This window comes from Solanum lycopersicum, chromosome 8, assembly GCF_036512215.1.
Source record: "Solanum lycopersicum chromosome 8, SLM_r2.1".
Lineage (NCBI taxonomy): Eukaryota > Viridiplantae > Streptophyta > Magnoliopsida > Solanales > Solanaceae > Solanum > Solanum lycopersicum.
The window spans coordinates 66,144,951-66,167,302 of record NC_090807.1 but is presented as its reverse complement, the minus strand read 5'-3'; the positions used below and the strand labels follow the sequence as shown (position 1 = coordinate 66,167,302).

The 22,352-nt window shown below is 26.5% G+C and overlaps 4 protein-coding genes across 4 annotated transcripts; all 4 read right to left on the bottom strand.

Moving 5' to 3' along the window:
* Positions 1-2,545: 2,545 nt before the first annotated feature.
* LOC138338074 (protein LURP-one-related 11-like) lies at positions 2,546-4,324 on the bottom strand. Its single transcript, XM_069288549.1, has 4 exons — positions 4,299-4,324; positions 3,133-3,358; positions 2,813-3,046; positions 2,546-2,680 (listed from the first exon to the last, which is right to left on the bottom strand). The coding sequence occupies exons 1-4, from the start codon at positions 4,322-4,324 to the stop codon at positions 2,546-2,548; spliced, it is 621 nt and encodes a 206-aa protein (XP_069144650.1).
* Positions 4,325-8,553: 4,229 nt separating this feature from the next.
* On the bottom strand, positions 8,554-9,519 carry LOC138337717 (protein LURP-one-related 11-like). The gene is made up of 3 exons (XM_069287990.1): positions 9,158-9,519; positions 8,838-9,068; positions 8,554-8,712 (listed from the first exon to the last, which is right to left on the bottom strand). Exons 1-3 carry the CDS (start codon positions 9,428-9,430, stop codon positions 8,578-8,580), a joined length of 639 nt encoding a protein of 212 aa, XP_069144091.1. The 5' UTR covers positions 9,431-9,519; the 3' UTR covers positions 8,554-8,577.
* Positions 9,520-12,993: 3,474 nt separating this feature from the next.
* LOC138338073 (protein LURP-one-related 11-like) lies at positions 12,994-14,772 on the bottom strand. The gene is made up of 4 exons (XM_069288548.1): positions 14,747-14,772; positions 13,581-13,806; positions 13,261-13,494; positions 12,994-13,128 (listed from the first exon to the last, which is right to left on the bottom strand). The coding sequence occupies exons 1-4, from the start codon at positions 14,770-14,772 to the stop codon at positions 12,994-12,996; spliced, it is 621 nt and encodes a 206-aa protein (XP_069144649.1).
* A 4,085-nt stretch (positions 14,773-18,857) lies between these two features.
* On the bottom strand, positions 18,858-19,971 carry LOC138337716 (protein LURP-one-related 11-like). Its single transcript, XM_069287989.1, has 3 exons — positions 19,610-19,971; positions 19,290-19,520; positions 18,858-19,164 (listed from the first exon to the last, which is right to left on the bottom strand). The coding sequence occupies exons 1-3, from the start codon at positions 19,880-19,882 to the stop codon at positions 19,030-19,032; spliced, it is 639 nt and encodes a 212-aa protein (XP_069144090.1). The 5' UTR covers positions 19,883-19,971; the 3' UTR covers positions 18,858-19,029.
* Positions 19,972-22,352: the final 2,381 nt, after the last annotated feature.

The window sequence follows — 22,352 nt, the reverse complement described above, 5'->3', positions numbered from 1 at the left end:
ATATTAGGCTGACAAGTAGTCCAAATTGATATATATTAATTAAAAAAAATTAAATTGATAAAAGTGTGGAAGGTGTATAAATATTGGGAATATTTGATTTAATTGACCCTTTCTCCTTAATTATTTGTTTAGTTTAGTAGTAGAATCAATGTGCCAAAATCACAATTTAAAAAAATTAAAGGAAATATATGGAAGACTTAAAAGAAGTCAAAATATTCTAATACATTTATAATTGCTAGATATGTTATTATTGTACCAAACAAATCATTTTTTTTATTAGTATAGTTTTTTGTTAATAGAATTATTCGATGCCAAGTAATTTCGAACATTTCTTTTTACGTGAAGTTTAGATCATATATAACTTAATTTTGAATAATTTTCAATTTTTCCTAATGTTTTTAATAACACTCGAAACTCACATTTTCTGATATATATTTAAAATCAAGACCCATTATTTTATAAAATGGTGATTTTACGGAGAATTACAACTACGTCTTTAATTTGACATTCACTATATCAATAATAATTTTTAGTGGTAATATTTAAATATTGTTATTAAATATATATTTTAAGCGACAGTTAACACTCTTTGTATAGATAACTATGATAAAAACGTTAGTATGCTTTACAAATGTGATCTATTATTGCCACTAATTTTTTTTGTAGTGATTATGTTAATTAGCTGCACGTCAAAGTAGTCTCAAAACTTATGCTTAATGAAGCTAGCAGAAATAGTTTGAGATACCTAAAAATCGATCAAAATATTGTCGTAAGTTCAAAAAAAAAACTGCTTCACTGTTCTAATTTATATTGTATCATTCAATTTTTGAGATTTAAACGAGTTAGAATTTACTACTATTTATTTAATGTTTTTTAATATTTTAAATAACTAATATAATCATTTATAATATTTTTTTATATAATATTAAATACATACATTTTATTTTAACGAACTTAAAATTCTATGTTTGAATTAATGGTAAAGTAAAAAAAATTAAACGATACCATGTAAAAGAAAAAGTAAAATTAGTGCAATTCACATACCGATGAAGAGCATCAAGTCTAATTCCATCTTATAAACTGGTGGGATATGAATAATTATTCCATTATCTTTACTTTTTTGTGTTTTCTTTTATCTTTTAAGCATTTAAATATTAATTCATAAAAGATAAATTCGAAATACTTGGATAAATAAAAGGAATAAGTATATTAAATTATTAATACAGTTTATTTGACTTAATCAATTTGTTCCAAAAAAGTGTACATACTATTGCTTTTTTACATTGATAGGTACACATGAAATCGAAGAGAATTAATATATACTAATCATAGATATCTATGAATAGATATTTTGACAACTAGTCAACTACTTTATGTTATTGAAAAAATATCACATCAAGGGTTTAGAATATGATATAAATGATTACATAACGTGAAAATTAATGTTATTGTTTACGATGTAGAATTTGCGTGCATGTTCATAAAATAAAAGTATCGAAAATTGAAATTTTCAGAAAAATATCTAGATATACTAGAGCAGATAAGATTAGGAATAAAGATATTTGAGACAAGATGTATATGGCCTCAGTGATGAATAAGATAAGTGAAACGAGATTGAGATGGTTCGGACATGTGATGATGAGGAGATGACCCAGTGAGGAGTTGTGATTGGTTGCTTTTGGTGGGTCTAAGAAAAGAGGTAGATACAGGCCGAAGAAGTATTAGAAAAAAGTGATTAGACATGATTTAAATATCTGCAACTTATCGAGGAGATGAGGGCACGATTCAAGATTGGAGGATGTGGAGGTTAGGAATTAATTAACTAGAAGATTAGTAGATAGTCGCGGTGTCTAGTTTCCTTTATTAGAGGTACTAGTATTTTTTTTCTCCTACATTTTAATGTTTTATTATTACATGTTATTTTCTTTGCTTAGATTATCTATTATATGTTGGCGTTACTTGGTATTCTCTCTATTTTTTTAAGTTATATTTTCTTTATTATATTCGAGAGTTTAACATACATAAATTGTCTCTCTATCTTCATAAGACAGGAATAAGGCTGCATGCACATCACCCTTTCCAAGATTTATTTATGAAGTTACACTAAATATATTATTATTGTTGTCATAGAAATTTATTATAAAGTTACATTTAATATATTATTATTGTTATCACACAAATTTACATATTTAATTTGTAGGACACCAATTTGATCTGAAAGTAATAGATATATTCATATAACTATGAGAATTTTATAATTAATCATTTATAATATTTTTTTCATCACTATTTCTTATTTTCTAGTAGCGATTAAGCTTCCTTGAGTAGAGCTATTATATAATATTTGTTGATGAAATAGTCAAAATACGTACAAATTAATTTATTTTATTAGATTGTACACATTAGTACTCAAACCTCAAGGTAGTACAAACCATAATAAACTTCTATTTTCCCTATTTTCAAGAACATAGGGTAGATAGAGATCACAATTATTTATTCCAAATAGAAAAAGGTACTAATTACTATTAATTAATACCACTAATTATCAAATTCTATGATGGATTAAACCACAAACAGTTACAAGAGCCATAACTAATGATTGATCCACATGAGGTTCCACCACCAATGTCAACACATCATCTCCAAATAATACTCCTGAACTATCTTGTTTTTGTTTTACCTATAAATAAACACAAAGTCAGTGAACATTTTTTAGCTTAATATACATGATTATATTAGTTGATACTAATCCATCCAATTATGAATTTAACTACATGTAGTTATCTTTTAGCTGATCTGACAGATTAATTACCTCTGCGACAAGTCCACCATGTTGATCCACAATCTTAATAGATTTTGTGGTAAGGATAATAATGTTATAACATCTTGCTTCAGAATTACATCCCAATATAACATTATAATAATTCACATTATCTCCTCTAAGAACATTATGAATTTTCTTCACTTGAAACCATGGCATTTCTTTACTAGTAACTCCATCATAACTCCATTTATAGCCATCCCAATGTCCAAATACCGGAACTTTCTGCGGAAAAATAATAATAATAATACATCAGTATCACTGAAAATATAATTAAGTAAATAAACAAGTGAAGGGTACTTAGTACAAACCCTATTTCGAATCGAGAAAAGAACTTTGCCATTGTGATCCATAAGATGAACTTCTTTGCTCCGTTTAATATTATAATTGTCAATTCTATAAACAATTTGTCCATTTGCGTTATAAGCAGTACATCCATTTCCATGGTACACTAGGGATTTCATCCACAAAGTGAATGTTTCTCTTCTTGGACTTACATAATTAAAAATATTAATTGTTCTTAGGTTTGAGTAAACTCTAGACACATTTGAAATTAGCTAGGTTTAATTTAGAAAATTTGAATTGGAAATATTTTGTGTTGAAGAAGATTTTAATAGGAAGGGGTATATATACACACTTACAAAAGAAAAGAAAAAAAGGGGAATATACTCATGCATGCATAATATAATATGTTCTATTTTCCTCTTTCTTGGTTATTTCCTTCTAGAGAATGGCAATTGAAACGTGTAATATATTAACTTACACCTTTTAGATTATTTTTATAGTGGTTCAGTGTGGCGGATACAGAAACTTTTAACTATGGGTGTTCACCATTTTCAATTTATATCAATCAAAGAGTGTAACTACGAGCTAAAATTCGTCCAAATAGGTGTTATTTTTTTAATGCAATAGACAATCGAAATATTTGAATTGGTTCAAAAAAAAAAGGAGGAGAATCAATATACTTTCACATACAATTGTAGTTACCAAAAAGACAAACCAACGGAAGGAAGACTCTTTCGCTTTTACATTGAAAAACTGAAATAAAGGCGCTAGAACACATTTTTTTCCTTTCCTTTTATTTTTTCTAATTAGATTGATGAGAAGAAAAAGTTAACAGTAATGAAAGATCATGATTGTTTATATTTTTTTGGAGATTAAGTTACATAATAGAAATGAGAAGTAAGCGATTCAAGATTTTAAGATCGAGGTTACTTTTGAGGCTATCTATCATAAATATAAATGTATCAATTTAATACTTGTCAAAAGAAAAAATAATTATATTTATATAAAATAGCCAAAAAAAAATCAAAAAGAAAAATAATCTTCAAAAAATAATTTTGTTTTAGAAAAATTAGAAATACGACAATTTGTGAAAGGGGGAAAAAGGAAAGGTAAAAAGAAAAGAGTTGATTTTAAAATAAAAAGAATGTAATTACAGGGAATTGAATCTGGGCATTTTTTAGCAATATAAAACCTTGAGAACCCACTTCCAACCACCATGCCAACTAATACATTTATTTATTAGGTGCTCGACTTTTATTTTATAGGATATTACCTTAATTTTGATATAAATATACATAATTCGATATGAGCTTAATGGATGCTCGAGCACCCGAACAGCCCCATGTGGGTCCGCCCCTGTGGTCAACATGTTATTTTATACAAACCTCAATTATATTGCGTCGATATATCCCCCCCAAAAAAATATTTATGATCTCCAAATTTACTACAATAAAATATGCTATTTTTTCTCATGGAATTAGTCGAAAATTAAGCAAATATTTATAATGACGCTCTGACAAAAATATATGAGAAAAATTGATCACTAAAACATGACTTTCCTTTTAATTTTCCTCTCTCTCTATTATATATATATATATATATATATATATATATTTTATTTTTATTTTTTTTAAAAAAAGAAGAGTACAAAGGAATGAATAACAATGAAAGAAGGGAATAATATGTGCAGAAGTCAATTTTCGAAAGAGCAAAATATTAATGAAATTTGACGGTTGACACTTTCAATACAATAGTGTTATTGCTATAAGTTTATGGATTGTTGTTTCTTTTTCGGGGTGATATTTAATTTTTATCTATTTTTTATTTAATAAAAAAATTTAGAGTTAGAATATATTTAGATATATATGACCTAATTTCATGAAGTAAAAATTTAGAGAATTTTATTGTGTGTGGTATGAGTTGTATATTATTATTCGATAAAATTATATAAAAATAAGTTATGCTTTATAATTTTATCGGTTTTGAAATTAAAGTTACGCCTTTATTAACATACTTTTTAGGAACTGATTAGTTATGCCTTGCAAGATATAACTTGCAAGACATCTCTAAGCATTCATGCATTGCGTTTGGATCTCGAATACATCACTCAATGTCTTGATACATCATTTATGTCCCGATATATCTTGTAAAGTGATGCATTTGAGAATGTGTGAGTAAGAATTTTTTGAATGACAATTTTTTTTTTTAAATATGTTAAAATAATTTGTATATTTAGATAATTTTTCCACTAATATATTCTATGCGTTGAGAAATTTTTTTTTTCTTCAAATACGTTTTGACAAAGTCAATAGAAGAGTATTAACTATTGCGTACATAGGAATATTTGATTTAATTGACACCCATAGCCTTCTCCTATATTATTTGTGATTAGTTTATTAGTTGTAGAATCAATGTGCCAAAATCCTTATTTAAAACAAATTATTGAATAATATGGAAGACTTAAAAAGATGCTAATTCCTTTTATAATCGCTAGATATGTTATCATTGTACAAACAAAAAATATTAGATAATTTTTTTTGATAGTATCATTAAATATTTGCGGATAAAATTATTTTATAGAGAGCGAATTCGTGCCAATTTCAAGGCTCTCATCTCTTGAAATCTTCAAAAGCATGAATTCTAAAGTTCTGATTTCTAGTATTTTCAATAATATTTTATTTATTTTAAATTCACTTTTAATATTTTGAAAATCTAAATTCACTTCTTTGATATATATTTCACTTGGAACATAAACGATATAACATAAATTGATATAGATTTAAAATTATTGTAATTCACGCTTTGGAAGGTAAATGGAAATGGAAAAGGTAAGAATGTCTAAAGAATAAATTGATGAAGAGAATCAAGTCTAATTTCTTCACCTAATAACTGAAAAGATATGAAATCATATTCCAATATTTTTACTTTACAATGTTCATATTTATTCCTACAAAATAATGCACTAAAATAATTTTTAAAAAGAATTTGAACCACATGGCTTAAAAGTAGAAGGAATAAGTATATTAACACATGTTCATAGGACTTAATTTGTCCTAAGATAGTGTATTAGTATTTTACATTATAGAATATTAATACTGGATATGGATGTCTATGAATATATATATATATGGACCAAGTCAATTACTTCATGTTATAATTGATATATGGACCAAGTCAGTTTCTTTTAAGTTATAATCGGCTATAGTTAATTCACATCGCGTAATATTAAGAATAGCTTTATAATAGAATTTAAGAGAAATTTATGGAAATCTCATCAGTTTAGGAGCTAATAATTTCGATACACTTTAATTTGTAATGTTATATATCTTATCAGATTTTGATGCCTCCAAGTACATTAAGATATATGTATATGTTTATCTGGGATACATGGTATCAAACTTAGGTGTAGTTTGTTTTAGATACATTGTAACCAAGTAAATTCGCATGTATCTTGGATATATAGTTAATTTCGTTTATTTCTTTCCCATCACGCTCACCACTCTTTCATATATCCGATATCTTAGATACATGTAAATCACTCCAGATGTATACATGTGAATGTATGTGTGAATATTAAATGTATCAAACAAAAAAATTACAGAGTAATGAAATCTGGTTCTTTTTCTGCCAGAATATTAAATGTGAATTGTATCAACACAAAATAAATTTTTTAAAAAATAAATGTATATTGGCGAGGGATGTTTCCCTTTTTTCTCATTTTTTGAAAATATTTTGTTTCTAGCATATAGTGCTTGACTTTAGCCCTAGATATTATACAAAGATTGTAAAGTAGTTTACCTCACAGGTTAATATGTTTCACTTACAAGTTGTGTAAGAACATTTTCACTTGTTCGTGTGAGTATTTGACTGGTTATGTTTAGGGGTGTACAAAATCGAATTAAAAGTTAAATTAAATTAATAAATTGAGTTAAATTGAAAAATAAAATCTGACTAATGATGTGGTATTGAAAATTTTTTTGATTATATTTGGATTGGTTTGATTTCAACTAAAAAAATCAATTCGAGATCAAATTAATCCGACATTATATATGTATTTTTAAAATTTTATTTTATATATAAAAATATTTACTTTGATATCATTTTAAATGTTTCTTATATTATTTCATAGTTTTTATCTTTTAATATATTATTTCAAGTTTAAACTTAGAATTCGAAATGGTCCAATAAAGATTATAGTTCATAAATGTTGATAATTATAGTAAAACTTAAACCAAAAGCAAATTAATACTAATATAAAAAAAATCAATTCAACACTAAGAATGACAATGGTATTGAATATTTGTTCTTTAGTTTTACATTGGTTTAGACAATATACATAATCTAATTTTATTTTTCTTTAAATACTTAGTAATGTAACTTATACTTATTAAACTTATTTTAGCATGATTTAGTACTTTTAAATTATGATTATTTTCATTATGACTTTACAATATTTATTTTATATGATAATTTCATTATTATTTTTTATTGAATATTTTTGTATCATCAATACTCATCCAATATTTTGTGTTGGTTTTTTTAAAAAACACTTTAGATAATTGTATTTTGATTGGACTAAAGAAATATTTGGAGCAAAGTTAATTATATGTTTGTATGCAAACTTCACCGAAAAATCCGAAATTTATTAGTTTGGATTGATGTATAAATTTAAAAATTTGAGACAATGATTTGGTTTAGTATTTGAAAAATCCGACCAACCCAAGGTTGAAAACCCCAAAAAAATTCGAATTTTATTAGTTTGGTTTGGTATATAAATTTAAACTTTTTATACGAATAATTTAAATTGATATTTAAAAAAGCCCAAACTAACCCGCTCATGTACACCCCTAGACTTATGTCTTCTGCTTATCAAGAGTTGTTTTCTTTTTTAGTTTCATATTTCATGGAGAGAAATCTTTCATTCTTTGGTATGTAAAAAAAAAAGAAAATTCGTAGACAGTCTACCCTAATACACACATTATTAGTTGCTTCAACGGAGTGAATCTGCGACCAATAGGTCATACAGAGATAATTTTACCAGAATAATGCAGATACAATAATGTTAGATGCTGCCTAAGCTAACATAAGTAAAGTTATCTAATACTTGTGCTGGTAATACGTAGCAGTCTAACTAAAAATAGTCGAGATGCACACAAGATGGTCTGAACAACACGGTGGTCGAAAGTGATTCACTATCCCAAAAGTTGGAAAATTCATTTATTATGAAATGGTTAGGTAATCTATCACATCAGTAAGATGTTATTCCAAATTTAGTGATTATAGAGTTGTAAACTTCAACTTTAATCAGAAGATTTACATCTAAACAACTCATTCCTCAAGGTACAAACTTCTCTTTTCCCTGTTTCCAACAACAAAGGGAAGATAGTGACTACAATTATTATTACATTAGAAAAAATAATTAGAAAGAAACTTACATTAGTACTTCTAAACTACTAATTAACAAGTACTAATCAAATTTTGTGATGGATTAGACCGCAAACAGTGACAAGAGCCATAATTAATGATTGATCCACATGAGGTTCCACCATCAATGTCAATACATCATCTCCCAATAATACTCCTGAATTTGCTTGTTTTTGTTTTACCTGAAAATAAACATAAAATTCACTAACACTATTAGTACTCATATACACATGTTATATGTCTTGTTTCGAGATTACGAACAATTACATATATAGTTATCTTTTAGGTGATCTGACAGATTATTTACCTCTGCGACAAGTCGGCCATGTTGGTTCACAATCTTGATAGATTTTGCGGCAAGAATAATGTTATAACAAGTTGCTTCAGAATTACATCCCAATATAACACTATAACAGTTCACATTTTCTCCTCTAAGAACATTATGGATTTTCTTCACTTGAAACCATGGCATTTCTTTACTAGTAATTCCATCATAACTCCATTTATAGCCATCCCAATGTCCAAATACCGGAACTTTCTGCGGAAAAATAATGATAATAATAATACATCAGTATCGTTGAAAATATAATTAAGTAAATAAACAGGTGAAGGGTACTTAGAACTTACCCTATTTCGAATCGAGAAGAGAACTTTGCCATTGCGATCCATAAGATGAACTTCTTTGCTACGTTTACTATTGTAATTGTCAATTCTATAAACAATATTTCCATTTGAGTCATAAACAGTACATCCATTTCCATGGTAGACTAGAGATTTCATCCACAAAGTGAATGTTTCTCTTCTTGGACTCACATAAAAGTTAGATGGAATAATAGAAGAAAAAGATGATGAAGAAGTTGTACTTAGATAATTTGACTTGTTTGGGTGAACTTTAGCCATTGAAATATTAATATGCTTAATTTCGAGGAGTTGGAAATATTTTGAGATGAAAGAGCACAATATATATATATACACACACTTGTGGAGGTAGGTTGTGGCAAAGATAAAAGGCGTTAGTGGACCGACAAAGAAATAAAGGAATCAACAAAGGGAATATGTACTACTAAAGTTCTCCACTTTCTTAGTTACTTCCTTCTGGCTAGTGTTTACTATCAGAGGGGTTGCTCGAATGATAAGAACTTTCGTTTTTAGTTGGAAAATTGTGTATTAAGAACATTTTGGATATATATAATTTTTTGACAAAATATTGTATTTTGAATGGTATTTTAAAATTAACATATATTGATAATTAACCGCTAAATCACATGTTTGCGAATGTTGATCATGTCATCCCAATTTTTAGATTCCTTATTAGAAAAGAATAGAAAGAAGGGAATATATGCAAAAGTCAATTTGTGAAACAGCTAGGTATATATTATTATTTATTTATGAGAATTGACGATTGACATTTATAATAGCATATAGTAATACATTTGTGTTGGTGCTGTTTGTTGTGTTGCACTTAATTTTCTGTGGCAGTTTTCTTTTTTTGCTAACTAACTTAAATTACTAACCGCTAAAAAATTAAAATTATTTATTTTAGATACTTATACTTTTTTCGAAGTGTTAAAAATTCTTAGCATCTTCTAGCTGTAGATTGTGAGGGTAAGTCGATAAGGACATATCAAAGAAAAGAACTACGTAGAATTCTTAATATGAATCGGCTTTAGTACATTATTTTCGCACCTTTCTTAGATATTTTGATAGGTTAGGCTGGATCGATCTAGCATTTTGACGGGTTTTAAAATGGTTAACCATGTGGGCTTTGGTGGATCGGCCCATCATTTTAATTTTTTAATCTGAACATAAATATTTATAACATAATATTAAATATTATATACTATTTAATCAAGTACTCCAATTTTTTTTATAAATAAAAAGAGGGAAGAGGGTTTCCTAATTTTTAAAGGATTGAGAAATATTAGGCTGACAAGTAGTCCAAATTGATATATATTAATTAAAAAAAATTAAATTGATAAAAGTGTGGAAGGTGTATAAATATTGGGAATATTTGATTTAATTGACCCTTTCTCCTTAATTATTTGTTTAGTTTAGTAGTAGAATCAATGTGCCAAAATCACAATTTAAAAAAATTAAAGGAAATATATGGAAGACTTAAAAGAAGTCAAAATATTCTAATACATTTATAATTGCTAGATATGTTATTATTGTACCAAACAAATCATTTTTTTTATTAGTATAGTTTTTTGTTAATAGAATTATTCGATGCCAAGTAATTTCGAACATTTCTTTTTACGTGAAGTTTAGATCATATATAACTTAATTTTGAATAATTTTCAATTTTTCCTAATGTTTTTAATAACACTCGAAACTCACATTTTCTGATATATATTTAAAATCAAGACCCATTATTTTATAAAATGGTGATTTTACGGAGAATTACAACTACGTCTTTAATTTGACATTCACTATATCAATAATAATTTTTAGTGGTAATATTTAAATATTGTTATTAAATATATATTTTAAGCGACAGTTAACACTCTTTGTATAGATAACTATGATAAAAACGTTAGTATGCTTTACAAATGTGATCTATTATTGCCACTAATTTTTTTTGTAGTGATTATGTTAATTAGCTGCACGTCAAAGTAGTCTCAAAACTTATGCTTAATGAAGCTAGCAGAAATAGTTTGAGATACCTAAAAATCGATCAAAATATTGTCGTAAGTTCAAAAAAAAAACTGCTTCACTGTTCTAATTTATATTGTATCATTCAATTTTTGAGATTTAAACGAGTTAGAATTTACTACTATTTATTTAATGTTTTTTAATATTTTAAATAACTAATATAATCATTTATAATATTTTTTTATATAATATTAAATACATACATTTTATTTTAACGAACTTAAAATTCTATGTTTGAATTAATGGTAAAGTAAAAAAAATTAAACGATACCATGTAAAAGAAAAAGTAAAATTAGTGCAATTCACATACCGATGAAGAGCATCAAGTCTAATTCCATCTTATAAACTGGTGGGATATGAATAATTATTCCATTATCTTTACTTTTTTGTGTTTTCTTTTATCTTTTAAGCATTTAAATATTAATTCATAAAAGATAAATTCGAAATACTTGGATAAATAAAAGGAATAAGTATATTAAATTATTAATACAGTTTATTTGACTTAATCAATTTGTTCCAAAAAAGTGTACATACTATTGCTTTTTTACATTGATAGGTACACATGAAATCGAAGAGAATTAATATATACTAATCATAGATATCTATGAATAGATATTTTGACAACTAGTCAACTACTTTATGTTATTGAAAAAATATCACATCAAGGGTTTAGAATATGATATAAATGATTACATAACGTGAAAATTAATGTTATTGTTTACGATGTAGAATTTGCGTGCATGTTCATAAAATAAAAGTATCGAAAATTGAAATTTTCAGAAAAATATCTAGATATACTAGAGCAGATAAGATTAGGAATAAAGATATTTGAGACAAGATGTATATGGCCTCAGTGATGAATAAGATAAGTGAAACGAGATTGAGATGGTTCGGACATGTGATGATGAGGAGATGACCCAGTGAGGAGTTGTGATTGGTTGCTTTTGGTGGGTCTAAGAAAAGAGGTAGATACAGGCCGAAGAAGTATTAGAAAAAAGTGATTAGACATGATTTAAATATCTGCAACTTATCGAGGAGATGAGGGCACGATTCAAGATTGGAGGATGTGGAGGTTAGGAATTAATTAACTAGAAGATTAGTAGATAGTCGCGGTGTCTAGTTTCCTTTATTAGAGGTACTAGTATTTTTTTTCTCCTACATTTTAATGTTTTATTATTACATGTTATTTTCTTTGCTTAGATTATCTATTATATGTTGGCGTTACTTGGTATTCTCTCTATTTTTTTAAGTTATATTTTCTTTATTATATTCGAGAGTTTAACATACATAAATTGTCTCTCTATCTTCATAAGACAGGAATAAGGCTGCATGCACATCACCCTTTCCAAGATTTATTTATGAAGTTACACTAAATATATTATTATTGTTGTCATAGAAATTTATTATAAAGTTACATTTAATATATTATTATTGTTATCACACAAATTTACATATTTAATTTGTAGGACACCAATTTGATCTGAAAGTAATAGATATATTCATATAACTATGAGAATTTTATAATTAATCATTTATAATATTTTTTTCATCACTATTTCTTATTTTCTAGTAGCGATTAAGCTTCCTTGAGTAGAGCTATTATATAATATTTGTTGATGAAATAGTCAAAATACGTACAAATTAATTTATTTTATTAGATTGTACACATTAGTACTCAAACCTCAAGGTAGTACAAACCATAATAAACTTCTATTTTCCCTATTTTCAAGAACATAGGGTAGATAGAGATCACAATTATTTATTCCAAATAGAAAAAGGTACTAATTACTATTAATTAATACCACTAATTATCAAATTCTATGATGGATTAAACCACAAACAGTTACAAGAGCCATAACTAATGATTGATCCACATGAGGTTCCACCACCAATGTCAACACATCATCTCCAAATAATACTCCTGAACTATCTTGTTTTTGTTTTACCTATAAATAAACACAAAGTCAGTGAACATTTTTTAGCTTAATATACATGATTATATTAGTTGATACTAATCCATCCAATTATGAATTTAACTACATGTAGTTATCTTTTAGCTGATCTGACAGATTAATTACCTCTGCGACAAGTCCACCATGTTGATCCACAATCTTAATAGATTTTGTGGTAAGGATAATAATGTTATAACATCTTGCTTCAGAATTACATCCCAATATAACATTATAATAATTCACATTATCTCCTCTAAGAACATTATGAATTTTCTTCACTTGAAACCATGGCATTTCTTTACTAGTAACTCCATCATAACTCCATTTATAGCCATCCCAATGTCCAAATACCGGAACTTTCTGCGGAAAAATAATAATAATAATACATCAGTATCACTGAAAATATAATTAAGTAAATAAACAAGTGAAGGGTACTTAGTACAAACCCTATTTCGAATCGAGAAAAGAACTTTGCCATTGTGATCCATAAGATGAACTTCTTTGCTCCGTTTAATATTATAATTGTCAATTCTATAAACAATTTGTCCATTTGCGTTATAAGCAGTACATCCATTTCCATGGTACACTAGGGATTTCATCCACAAAGTGAATGTTTCTCTTCTTGGACTTACATAATTAAAAATATTAATTGTTCTTAGGTTTGAGTAAACTCTAGACACATTTGAAATTAGCTAGGTTTAATTTAGAAAATTTGAATTGGAAATATTTTGTGTTGAAGAAGATTTTAATAGGAAGGGGTATATATACACACTTACAAAAGAAAAGAAAAAAAGGGGAATATACTCATGCATGCATAATATAATATGTTCTATTTTCCTCTTTCTTGGTTATTTCCTTCTAGAGAATGGCAATTGAAACGTGTAATATATTAACTTACACCTTTTAGATTATTTTTATAGTGGTTCAGTGTGGCGGATACAGAAACTTTTAACTATGGGTGTTCACCATTTTCAATTTATATCAATCAAAGAGTGTAACTACGAGCTAAAATTCGTCCAAATAGGTGTTATTTTTTTAATGCAATAGACAATCGAAATATTTGAATTGGTTCAAAAAAAAAAGGAGGAGAATCAATATACTTTCACATACAATTGTAGTTACCAAAAAGACAAACCAACGGAAGGAAGACTCTTTCGCTTTTACATTGAAAAACTGAAATAAAGGCGCTAGAACACATTTTTTTCCTTTCCTTTTATTTTTTCTAATTAGATTGATGAGAAGAAAAAGTTAACAGTAATGAAAGATCATGATTGTTTATATTTTTTTGGAGATTAAGTTACATAATAGAAATGAGAAGTAAGCGATTCAAGATTTTAAGATCGAGGTTACTTTTGAGGCTATCTATCATAAATATAAATGTATCAATTTAATACTTGTCAAAAGAAAAAATAATTATATTTATATAAAATAGCCAAAAAAAAATCAAAAAGAAAAATAATCTTCAAAAAATAATTTTGTTTTAGAAAAATTAGAAATACGACAATTTGTGAAAGGGGGAAAAAGGAAAGGTAAAAAGAAAAGAGTTGATTTTAAAATAAAAAGAATGTAATTACAGGGAATTGAATCTGGGCATTTTTTAGCAATATAAAACCTTGAGAACCCACTTCCAACCACCATGCCAACTAATACATTTATTTATTAGGTGCTCGACTTTTATTTTATAGGATATTACCTTAATTTTGATATAAATATACATAATTCGATATGAGCTTAATGGATGCTCGAGCACCCGAACAGCCCCATGTGGGTCCGCCCCTGTGGTCAACATGTTATTTTATACAAACCTCAATTATATTGCGTCGATATATCCCCCCCAAAAAAATATTTATGATCTCCAAATTTACTACAATAAAATATGCTATTTTTTCTCATGGAATTAGTCGAAAATTAAGCAAATATTTATAATGACGCTCTGACAAAAATATATGAGAAAAATTGATCACTAAAACATGACTTTCCTTTTAATTTTCCTCTCTCTCTATTATATATATATATATATATATATATATATATATATTTTATTTTTATTTTTTTTAAAAAAAGAAGAGTACAAAGGAATGAATAACAATGAAAGAAGGGAATAATATGTGCAGAAGTCAATTTTCGAAAGAGCAAAATATTAATGAAATTTGACGGTTGACACTTTCAATACAATAGTGTTATTGCTATAAGTTTATGGATTGTTGTTTCTTTTTCGGGGTGATATTTAATTTTTATCTATTTTTTATTTAATAAAAAAATTTAGAGTTAGAATATATTTAGATATATATGACCTAATTTCATGAAGTAAAAATTTAGAGAATTTTATTGTGTGTGGTATGAGTTGTATATTATTATTCGATAAAATTATATAAAAATAAGTTATGCTTTATAATTTTATCGGTTTTGAAATTAAAGTTACGCCTTTATTAACATACTTTTTAGGAACTGATTAGTTATGCCTTGCAAGATATAACTTGCAAGACATCTCTAAGCATTCATGCATTGCGTTTGGATCTCGAATACATCACTCAATGTCTTGATACATCATTTATGTCCCGATATATCTTGTAAAGTGATGCATTTGAGAATGTGTGAGTAAGAATTTTTTGAATGACAATTTTTTTTTTTAAATATGTTAAAATAATTTGTATATTTAGATAATTTTTCCACTAATATATTCTATGCGTTGAGAAATTTTTTTTTTCTTCAAATACGTTTTGACAAAGTCAATAGAAGAGTATTAACTATTGCGTACATAGGAATATTTGATTTAATTGACACCCATAGCCTTCTCCTATATTATTTGTGATTAGTTTATTAGTTGTAGAATCAATGTGCCAAAATCCTTATTTAAAACAAATTATTGAATAATATGGAAGACTTAAAAAGATGCTAATTCCTTTTATAATCGCTAGATATGTTATCATTGTACAAACAAAAAATATTAGATAATTTTTTTTGATAGTATCATTAAATATTTGCGGATAAAATTATTTTATAGAGAGCGAATTCGTGCCAATTTCAAGGCTCTCATCTCTTGAAATCTTCAAAAGCATGAATTCTAAAGTTCTGATTTCTAGTATTTTCAATAATATTTTATTTATTTTAAATTCACTTTTAATATTTTGAAAATCTAAATTCACTTCTTTGATATATATTTCACTTGGAACATAAACGATATAACATAAATTGATATAGATTTAAAATTATTGTAATTCACGCTTTGGAAGGTAAATGGAAATGGAAAAGGTAAGAATGTCTAAAGAATAAATTGATGAAGAGAATCAAGTCTAATTTCTTCACCTAATAACTGAAAAGATATGAAATCATATTCCAATATTTTTACTTTACAATGTTCATATTTATTCCTACAAAATAATGCACTAAAATAATTTTTAAAAAGAATTTGAACCACATGGCTTAAAAGTAGAAGGAATAAGTATATTAACACATGTTCATAGGACTTAATTTGTCCTAAGATAGTGTATTAGTATTTTACATTATAGAATATTAATACTGGATATGGATGTCTATGAATATATATATATATGGACCAAGTCAATTACTTCATGTTATAATTGATATATGGACCAAGTCAGTTTCTTTTAAGTTATAATCGGCTATAGTTAATTCACATCGCGTAATATTAAGAATAGCTTTATAATAGAATTTAAGAGAAATTTATGGAAATCTCATCAGTTTAGGAGCTAATAATTTCGATACACTTTAATTTGTAATGTTATATATCTTATCAGATTTTGATGCCTCCAAGTACATTAAGATATATGTATATGTTTATCTGGGATACATGGTATCAAACTTAGGTGTAGTTTGTTTTAGATACATTGTAACCAAGTAAATTCGCATGTATCTTGGATATATAGTTAATTTCGTTTATTTCTTTCCCATCACGCTCACCACTCTTTCATATATCCGATATCTTAGATACATGTAAATCACTCCAGATGTATACATGTGAATGTATGTGTGAATATTAAATGTATCAAACAAAAAAATTACAGAGTAATGAAATCTGGTTCTTTTTCTGCCAGAATATTAAATGTGAATTGTATCAACACAAAATAAATTTTTTAAAAAATAAATGTATATTGGCGAGGGATGTTTCCCTTTTTTCTCATTTTTTGAAAATATTTTGTTTCTAGCATATAGTGCTTGACTTTAGCCCTAGATATTATACAAAGATTGTAAAGTAGTTTACCTCACAGGTTAATATGTTTCACTTACAAGTTGTGTAAGAACATTTTCACTTGTTCGTGTGAGTATTTGACTGGTTATGTTTAGGGGTGTACAAAATCGAATTAAAAGTTAAATTAAATTAATAAATTGAGTTAAATTGAAAAATAAAATCTGACTAATGATGTGGTATTGAAAATTTTTTTGATTATATTTGGATTGGTTTGATTTCAACTAAAAAAATCAATTCGAGATCAAATTAATCCGACATTATATATGTATTTTTAAAATTTTATTTTATATATAAAAATATTTACTTTGATATCATTTTAAATGTTTCTTATATTATTTCATAGTTTTTATCTTTTAATATATTATTTCAAGTTTAAACTTAGAATTCGAAATGGTCCAATAAAGATTATAGTTCATAAATGTTGATAATTATAGTAAAACTTAAACCAAAAGCAAATTAATACTAATATAAAAAAAATCAATTCAACACTAAGAATGACAATGGTATTGAATATTTGTTCTTTAGTTTTACATTGGTTTAGACAATATACATAATCTAATTTTATTTTTCTTTAAATACTTAGTAATGTAACTTATACTTATTAAACTTATTTTAGCATGATTTAGTACTTTTAAATTATGATTATTTTCATTATGACTTTACAATATTTATTTTATATGATAATTTCATTATTATTTTTTATTGAATATTTTTGTATCATCAATACTCATCCAATATTTTGTGTTGGTTTTTTTAAAAAACACTTTAGATAATTGTATTTTGATTGGACTAAAGAAATATTTGGAGCAAAGTTAATTATATGTTTGTATGCAAACTTCACCGAAAAATCCGAAATTTATTAGTTTGGATTGATGTATAAATTTAAAAATTTGAGACAATGATTTGGTTTAGTATTTGAAAAATCCGACCAACCCAAGGTTGAAAACCCCAAAAAAATTCGAATTTTATTAGTTTGGTTTGGTATATAAATTTAAACTTTTTATACGAATAATTTAAATTGATATTTAAAAAAGCCCAAACTAACCCGCTCATGTACACCCCTAGACTTATGTCTTCTGCTTATCAAGAGTTGTTTTCTTTTTTAGTTTCATATTTCATGGAGAGAAATCTTTCATTCTTTGGTATGTAAAAAAAAAAGAAAATTCGTAGACAGTCTACCCTAATACACACATTATTAGTTGCTTCAACGGAGTGAATCTGCGACCAATAGGTCATACAGAGATAATTTTACCAGAATAATGCAGATACAATAATGTTAGATGCTGCCTAAGCTAACATAAGTAAAGTTATCTAATACTTGTGCTGGTAATACGTAGCAGTCTAACTAAAAATAGTCGAGATGCACACAAGATGGTCTGAACAACACGGTGGTCGAAAGTGATTCACTATCCCAAAAGTTGGAAAATTCATTTATTATGAAATGGTTAGGTAATCTATCACATCAGTAAGATGTTATTCCAAATTTAGTGATTATAGAGTTGTAAACTTCAACTTTAATCAGAAGATTTACATCTAAACAACTCATTCCTCAAGGTACAAACTTCTCTTTTCCCTGTTTCCAACAACAAAGGGAAGATAGTGACTACAATTATTATTACATTAGAAAAAATAATTAGAAAGAAACTTACATTAGTACTTCTAAACTACTAATTAACAAGTACTAATCAAATTTTGTGATGAATTAGACCGCAAACAGTGACAAGAGCCATAATTAATGATTGATCCACATGAGGTTCCACCATCAATGTCAATACATCATCTCCCAATAATACTCCTGAATTTGCTTGTTTTTGTTTTACCTGAAAATAAACATAAAATTCACTAACACTATTAGTACTCATATACACATGTTATATGTCTTGTTTCGAGATTACGAACAATTACATATATAGTTATCTTTTAGGTGATCTGACAGATTATTTACCTCTGCGACAAGTCGGCCATGTTGGTTCACAATCTTGATAGATTTTGCGGCAAGAATAATGTTATAACAAGTTGCTTCAGAATTACATCCCAATATAACACTATAACAGTTCACATTTTCTCCTCTAAGAACATTATGGATTTTCTTCACTTGAAACCATGGCATTTCTTTACTAGTAATTCCATCATAACTCCATTTATAGCCATCCCAATGTCCAAATACCGGAACTTTCTGCGGAAAAATAATGATAATAATAATACATCAGTATCGTTGAAAATATAATTAAGTAAATAAACAGGTGAAGGGTACTTAGAACTTACCCTATTTCGAATCGAGAAGAGAACTTTGCCATTGCGATCCATAAGATGAACTTCTTTGCTACGTTTACTATTGTAATTGTCAATTCTATAAACAATATTTCCATTTGAGTCATAAACAGTACATCCATTTCCATGGTAGACTAGAGATTTCATCCACAAAGTGAATGTTTCTCTTCTTGGACTCACATAAAAGTTAGATGGAATAATAGAAGAAAAAGATGATGAAGAAGTTGTACTTAGATAATTTGACTTGTTTGGGTGAACTTTAGCCATTGAAATATTAATATGCTTAATTTCGAGGAGTTGGAAATATTTTGAGATGAAAGAGCACAATATATATATATACACACACTTGTGGAGGTAGGTTGTGGCAAAGATAAAAGGCGTTAGTGGACCGACAAAGAAATAAAGGAATCAACAAAGGGAATATGTACTACTAAAGTTCTCCACTTTCTTAGTTACTTCCTTCTGGCTAGTGTTTACTATCAGAGGGGTTGCTCGAATGATAAGAACTTTCGTTTTTAGTTGGAAAATTGTGTATTAAGAACATTTTGGATATATATAATTTTTTGACAAAATATTGTATTTTGAATGGTATTTTAAAATTAACATATATTGATAATTAACCGCTAAATCACATGTTTGCGAATGTTGATCATGTCATCCCAATTTTTAGATTCCTTATTAGAAAAGAATAGAAAGAAGGGAATATATGCAAAAGTCAATTTGTGAAACAGCTAGGTATATATTATTATTTATTTATGAGAATTGACGATTGACATTTATAATAGCATATAGTAATACATTTGTGTTGGTGCTGTTTGTTGTGTTGCACTTAATTTTCTGTGGCAGTTTTCTTTTTTTGCTAACTAACTTAAATTACTAACCGCTAAAAAATTAAAATTATTTATTTTAGATACTTATACTTTTTTCGAAGTGTTAAAAATTCTTAGCATCTTCTAGCTGTAGATTGTGAGGGTAAGTCGATAAGGACATATCAAAGAAAAGAACTACGTAGAATTCTTAATATGAATCGGCTTTAGTACATTATTTTCGCACCTTTCTTAGATATTTTGATAGGTTAGGCTGGATCGATCTAGCATTTTGACGGGTTTTAAAATGGTTAACCATGTGGGCTTTGGTGGATCGGCCCATCATTTTAATTTTTTAATCTGAACATAAATATTTATAACATAATATTAAATATTATATACTATTTAATCAAGTACTCCAATTTTTTTTATAAATAAAAAGAGGGAAGAGGGTTTCCTAATTTTTAAAGGATTGAGAAATATTAGGCTGACAAGTAGTCCAAATTGATATATATTAATTAAAAAAAATTAAATTGATAAAAGTGTGGAAGGTGTATAAATATTGGGAATATTTGATTTAATTGACCCTTTCTCCTTAATTATTTGTTTAGTTTAGTAGTAGAATCAATGTGCCAAAATCACAATTTAAAAAAATTAAAGGAAATATATGGAAGACTTAAAAGAAGTCAAAATATTCTAATACATTTATAATTGCTAGATATGTTATTATTGTACCAAACAAATCATTTTTTTTATTAGTATAGTTTTTTGTTAATAGAATTATTCGATGCCAAGTAATTTCGAACATTTCTTTTTACGTGAAGTTTAGATCATATATAACTTAATTTTGAATAATTTTCAATTTTTCCTAATGTTTTTAATAACACTCGAAACTCACATTTTCTGATATATATTTAAAATCAAGACCCATTATTTTATAAAATGGTGATTTTACGGAGAATTACAACTACGTCTTTAATTTGACATTCACTATATCAATAATAATTTTTAGTGGTAATATTTAAATATTGTTATTAAATATATATTTTAAGCGACAGTTAACACTCTTTGTATAGATAACTATGATAAAAACGTTAGTATGCTTTACAAATGTGATCTATTATTGCCACTAATTTTTTTTGTAGTGATTATGTTAATTAGCTGCACGTCAAAGTAGTCTCAAAACTTATGCTTAATGAAGCTAGCAGAAATAGTTTGAGATACCTAAAAATCGATCAAAATATTGTCGTAAGTTCAAAAAAAAAACTGCTTCACTGTTCTAATTTATATTGTATCATTCAATTTTTGAGATTTAAACGAGTTAGAATTTACTACTATTTATTTAATGTTTTTTAATATTTTAAATAACTAATATAATCATTTATAATATTTTTTTATATAATATTAAATACATACATTTTATTTTAACGAACTTAAAATTCTATGTTTGAATTAATGGTAAAGTAAAAAAAATTAAACGATACCATGTAAAAGAAAAAGTAAAATTAGTGCAATTCACATACCGATGAAGAGCATCAAGTCTAATTCCATCTTATAAACTGGTGGGATATGAATAATTATTCCATTATCTTTACTTTTTTGTGTTTTCTTTTATCTTTTAAGCATTTAAATATTAATTCATAAAAGATAAATTCGAAATACTTGGATAAATAAAAGGAATAAGTATATTAAATTATTAATACAGTTTATTTGACTTAATCAATTTGTTCCAAAAAAGTGTACATACTATTGCTTTTTTACATTGATAGGTACACATGAAATCGAAGAGAATTAATATATACTAATCATAGATATCTATGAATAGATATTTTGACAACTAGTCAACTACTTTATGTTATTGAAAAAATATCACATCAAGGGTTTAGAATATGATATAAATGATTACATAACGTGAAAATTAATGTTATTGT

Bases quoted from the DNA above. Each gene is read 5' to 3' on its own strand.
- LOC138338074 (XM_069288549.1), bottom strand. From the start codon at position 4,324: ATGGTGGTTGGAAGTGGGTTCTCAAG. The intron at 3,359-4,298 runs GTTTTATATTGC...AAATGTGTCTAG, and splicing joins GTTGGAAGTGGGTTCTCAAG to AGTTTACTCAAACCTAAGAA. The intron at 3,047-3,132 runs GTTTGTACTAAG...ATTTTTCCGCAG, and splicing joins TTTTCTCGATTCGAAATAGG to AAAGTTCCGGTATTTGGACA.
- LOC138337717 (XM_069287990.1), bottom strand. From the start codon at position 9,430: ATGGCTAAAGTTCACCCAAACAAGTCAAATTATCTAAGTACAACTTCT. The intron at 9,069-9,157 runs GTAAGTTCTAAG...ATTTTTCCGCAG, and splicing joins TCTTCTCGATTCGAAATAGG to AAAGTTCCGGTATTTGGACA. The intron at 8,713-8,837 runs GTAAATAATCTG...GTTTATTTTCAG, and splicing joins ATGGCCGACTTGTCGCAGAG to GTAAAACAAAAACAAGCAAA.
- LOC138338073 (XM_069288548.1), bottom strand. From the start codon at position 14,772: ATGGTGGTTGGAAGTGGGTTCTCAAG. The intron at 13,807-14,746 runs GTTTTATATTGC...AAATGTGTCTAG, and splicing joins GTTGGAAGTGGGTTCTCAAG to AGTTTACTCAAACCTAAGAA. The intron at 13,129-13,260 runs GTAATTAATCTG...GTTTATTTATAG, and splicing joins ATGGTGGACTTGTCGCAGAG to GTAAAACAAAAACAAGATAG.
- LOC138337716 (XM_069287989.1), bottom strand. From the start codon at position 19,882: ATGGCTAAAGTTCACCCAAACAAGTCAAATTATCTAAGTACAACTTCT. The intron at 19,521-19,609 runs GTAAGTTCTAAG...ATTTTTCCGCAG, and splicing joins TCTTCTCGATTCGAAATAGG to AAAGTTCCGGTATTTGGACA. The intron at 19,165-19,289 runs GTAAATAATCTG...GTTTATTTTCAG, and splicing joins ATGGCCGACTTGTCGCAGAG to GTAAAACAAAAACAAGCAAA.